The 5249-nt window shown below is 33.6% G+C and overlaps 1 protein-coding gene across 1 annotated transcript in view; it reads left to right on the top strand.

Annotated features, from left to right (window-relative positions):
• LOC107665222 (CUGBP Elav-like family member 4) overlaps nt 1-5249 on the top strand; it is a gene marked incomplete at its 5' end in the record, with an annotated part of 71466 nt that overhangs the window by 47293 nt on the left and 18924 nt on the right. The window contains one exon of the mRNA XM_016456005.1: nt 4137-4185. Coding sequence (XP_016311491.1) covers nt 4137-4185 — 49 coding nt within the window. The remainder of the gene's footprint in view (nt 1-4136; nt 4186-5249) is intronic.

Raw genomic sequence — 5249 nt, 5'->3', positions numbered from 1 at the left:
TGTGTGTGTGTGTGTGTGTGTGTGTGTGTGTGTGTGTGTGTGTGTGTGTGTGTGTGAGAGAGAAAGAGAGAGAGAAATGCTCTTGTACGAGTGTGTCCCTCTCGTGGGTGAGATTCTGGTTCGGGGAACACAATTAGCACACATAGCAGAGTCCATTTGTGCCATTGGGAGAGAAACATTAAAATGTATGTGAGTAGAGGCCTGCTGGAATACCGAGACAGTGTGTGTGTGTGTGTGGCTGTGACCTTGCTCTGCTCCCCGATCTATGTCCAGATCTACCTCTCTTTCTCCATCGCTCTCTCTCTCTTTTCATTATTCCCCCCGCCCTCACTATCAGCAGCCATGGTAAAATAAATAATGCATCAAAACACATTAAAAACATTAGCTGGGCTTTACTGCCAATATAAGAGGAGGATGCTGGGGATGGAGAAAAATAAGGAGTGAGTGATCAGGTCTGAAAAAGAAGTGAACTTTATGAAGTGAGAACCCCGAGAGCTGTTGGTCTGGACCAGAGCCAGGACGCCACAGGTGCGCTGACCAGGTGCACTGTGGGTATTTTTCTGTCGCAAATGAGTCATTGAGACCAGTAAAATATGCAGTTGGAAGATGACTTTAATAATGCATAAGCAAGGACGAGCACAGAAATGCACATGCAAACTTTTATACTCTCTTTCCAAGGTTTGTTATAGCTCCATACTTTCTTTTTCTCATCCATTCTCCTTCATATCTTGTATTTATACAGAAGTTTAGGGTAAGTTTAAAAAAAAAAAATACTTCTATTCAGCAAGACCACATTAAATTGATCAAAAGTGACAATAAAGACATAAATGATGTTACAAAAGATTTCTGTTTTAATTAAATGCTGTTCTTTTGAACTTTCTATTCAACAACGAATCCTAAAAAAATGCATCACTTTTTCCACAAAAATATCGAGCAGCACAGCACAGTTATTGATGATAATAAATGTTTCTAATATGCAAGTCAGCATATTAGAATGGACTGGAGTACTGATGCTGAAAATTCAGCTTTGCCATCACAAGAATAAATTACATTTTAAAATATATTCAAATAGAAAACTGTTCTTTTAAATGGTAATGATATTTCAAAATGTTACTGTTTTTACTGTATTTTTGATCAAATGCAGACTTGGTGAGCATAAGAGACTTCTTTCTAAAACGTTAAAAAACTTACTGACCCCAACTTTTGAACAGTAGTGTAAGTTTTCAATAAAACATTATTTTATGAAGCATTAAACATTAAAACATATGTAGTAGTTTATTATTGCCATTGTATTACTGTAAACTGTTGTATCATATTTAGTTAAGTTAGTTTTCTGTTTATTGTTACCGAATGTTGTCATATAATAATGTAGAATAATGGGGGGGGGGACGTGTATTAATTTAGCAGATGCTTTTGTCCAAATTGAATTAAAAATGAGGGGAAAATACAATAAAGGAGTCAATAATGTTTGCGGTGAAGTTACTCTATTGTAAGATTTTATTGAAAAACATTAACTGCATTTTTATGTCACTTTTTCTGTTGAATGAAAACAGCTTACTGAAGAAAAAATAATAACAAAAACAGCATGGTATTTTCATGATTTTCATCAAATATAAAACACTGCATTCCTTATTTAAAAATGAAATGAGTAATTATTAACTAAAAATTAATTCAAGGTTGCAAAGACATGAAGTACTTAAACTACAAATAAAATAATTATCTGTGGTCACATGGCAAGGCAGAAGATATGCACCTTTTTTATTAAACCAAAAATTGCAATGTCATAAGAAGAGATATATTTCTGGAGCCAGGGAACATTTGACTTGATTTGATTTGATACATTTGACTTGTACTGTACACTGCTATTATGCTTCCCCTATTTTTGGCTTATATCAGCCGAAGATACTTTTTCCTGTTTCTACGGTGCAGACAGTGAGGGGGGGGGTGTAGGAGTAACGTAGAAAAACATACCTGCTATGTCACAACTCATTTTCGCGAGTAAACTGCTGCAGATGAGCGATAGAGAAGTGGGGTTTGTGTCTTATTTTGGGGGCAGTGCCCTGTGCCTCCTCAGAGGTCGTGACTGTCTGTATGGCCTATGCCAGGATCCTCCACTGCGTACGGGTCCCTTCTCCTTCCTGCTGGTAACGTGACAATTGGCATTATTAAAAATGGATTGCCGCAGACCGTTCCATGGCTTACATGTATTATTGAGCCGGAGTCAGTCGGGAATCTGCCACGAGTGAAGGAAGCAGAACGAAACACTTTATGATGCTGAGTGTCTTTTATTGAGACCTCACACACTCAAGTGCCACTCACACACATAAACAGAGATGTATGCAAATGTGTAGCATGCTCTGACATGCGTTTCTTTTAATACTTCGTTCTGAATTGCTTTGTGTGTCTGATGTTTACTCTGTTCTGTTGTAAAGCTGTAAACTAGTCATTCTAAGAAACATTTGCCTTTTCCTTTTTTTTTTTTTTTTTTTTGTAAAAATGCAATATTCTTCTGTATTATCCTATAAGACAAAAAATATTTTTACGTGCTAATACATTGCATCACATCATCTCAAGCTAAATATGTGACCCTGGACCACAAAACCAGTCTTAAGTCGCTGGGGTATATTTTTAGCAATAGCCAAAAAAACATTGTATGGGTCAAAATTAGCGATTTTTATTTTATGCCAACGATCATTAGGATATTAAGTAAAGAATAAAGATCATGTTCCATGAAGATATTTTGTACATTTCCTGCCGTAAATATATCAAAACTTAATTTTTGATTAGTAATATGCATTGCTAAGAACTTCATTTGGACAACTTTAAAGGTGATTTTCTCAGTATTTTGATTTTTTTGCACCCTCAGATTCCAGATTCTCAAATAGTTGTATCTCGGCCAAATATTGTCCTATCCTAACAAACCATACATCAATGGAAAGCTTATTTATTCAGCTTTCAGATGGTGTTTAAATGACAATTTCGAGAAATTGACCCTTATGACTGGTTTTGTGGTCCAGGTTTACATATGTTGAGATATTCTATGTTGGGGTGGAACACTGCTGGAGCTCACCTGTTATGGTTATGGTATAAAGTTATGGCTTTCTATTTACTTAAGCTTTCAGTTGACTTTTCTATAAATAGCAGGAAAAAAGTAAGCAATTTTGTCTGCCTATTTCATGTGCCAGGGTGGATGTGTTATGCTTGAGAAATTGTGTCAAGCATGAAAGAACAACAATTTATGAATATTAAATTAGATGAGAACTTTCCAACTTTGAACTTGGCTCCTCAAAACTCAAATGATGTCACTTCCTCTTCATTATGTCAAGGAATTATTTTGAGGCAAATGGTGGAGTGACGGGGAAAATCTAAATTCATGGAGAGAAGTATTGTTGTTGAAATCAATTTTTCTTAATTAATCTCATTTAAATATATGAATCATTAATTATTAGAAAACTATTTTAATATAAATTAGATTTTTTTTTTTTTTTTTTACATTTTGACTATGGGTATGTGAAATATGAAACATATTTAAGCTTAAATTAATTCAATTTCATTAATTACGATGACTGGGCATGTAAAAATCATCACATAAAATAATATTTTATAAGCTGATCATTGAATTTTAATCATTCAATTTGATGACTGCACATGTAAAATCATCATTATGATTCATTTTGAATAAACATTTAAGATTATTCTTTATTTTTTATTTTTTTTAAGAATTTTGATGACTGTATGGGCTTGTAAAAATTACAGGAAATAATAGATTTTTCGTAAATATTTAAGTTTATGATTCATTTTGAATTACGTACAGTAAGCTTAATTTTTTTAATTTTTAAAGAATTTCAATCTATCACATGAAATAATGCTTTGAAAAGATTAATTTCATAATTTTGAATGAACATATTTAAGCTCGCAAAATACTTACAAGCAGCTTCTTTGTGGGCATTTCATCAAACGTATGGACACAAATGGTACTGGAATGGCTCATATACAACCGTATTGATACTAACTGCAATTGTGAACACTTCACTTGAATAGTTTTTGTTCTCAGCTACAAATCTAATGTCTTTTCTTGTCTTTTTCTGTCTGTACTGTCTTTTCCCCTCCCTCGTTCTTCTCTCTCTGTTGCACAGATGAACAGGCCAATCCAGGTGAAGCCAGCTGACAGTGAGAGCAGGGGAGGTAGATTTCCACTTCTCTTTTTTCTTCTTCCCTTCCTATTTCTCCCCCCACCTTCCTGTCACTCTAAATCAGTGTCACCATTACCGGTAGATGTCCCCTTCTTAAGTGTCATATATAATGACGCACCTCGATGAGACCTGACAGTCATACAGGGCCCCAGAGGATCTTGGGCCGGCCCTCACACGCCTTACATAAGTGACGGTCACTCTGATTATTACCCTTCACTGAGGTGCTAGGAGAGCTACGTTTTTTCAGTTTTAGTGTTTTTGTATGGACATATACTGTTGTATGAAAGAGTAAAAATTGAGTTTTATGGTAAATTTAAGACTAAAAGTGTAAATTGGAAAACAGATGTTTTATTATGTTTAGTGTTAGTATTGTATTTATGGCTTCTCAAGACTTAAATGAAGTCACTTCCTTTTCATTATGTCATTTAAAATGAATTATTTCAAGTGGTGTGATGGGAAATACAAATTCATGGAGAGAAGAATTACCATTGTTAAACTGAATTTTAATATGATATGAATTTTCAATTATTAGAAATCTCTTTTAAATATTAATTTGGTTATTTGTTTATTTTGATTATCTATGGAAGCTTATTTCTGCCATGGTATTTCTCTTACAATTCAGATTTTTTTTCTCTCAATTCTAAATTTACAAGTTGTGATTCTGACATTTTTTTCTCAGAATTCTGAGTTTTACATGACACAATTCTGTTTTTATTTCCTCCACAGAATTAAAAAAAAAGGTAATTGCGACGTTTTAATTCATAATTGAGAATTCTTACTTTTTTTTTGCAATAGCGAGTTTATATCTCGCAATTCTGACTTTATATGTCTCTATTTTTTTCTCAAAATTGTGAGAACAAAAATAGAATTTTGAGATTTAACCTTTGTGAGAGAAGTGTCAGAGTTGTGATATAAAATGTAGCAATTACCATTTTCCATTTTTTATCCTGTGGCAGAAACAAGCTAATTTATTTATTATGATTATGGGTGTATATATATATATATATATATATATATATATACAGGGTTTGAAAATAACACCCGACAACTCTCCAA

The sequence above is a fragment of the Sinocyclocheilus anshuiensis genome, unplaced genomic scaffold (genome assembly GCF_001515605.1).
Source record: "Sinocyclocheilus anshuiensis isolate Anshui unplaced genomic scaffold, SAMN03320099.WGS_v1.1 scaffold587, whole genome shotgun sequence".
In the NCBI taxonomy this organism is placed as follows: domain Eukaryota; kingdom Metazoa; phylum Chordata; class Actinopteri; order Cypriniformes; family Cyprinidae; genus Sinocyclocheilus; species Sinocyclocheilus anshuiensis.
Note: the sequence above shows the minus strand (reverse complement) of the source record. Positions and strands in the feature narration are given on the sequence as shown.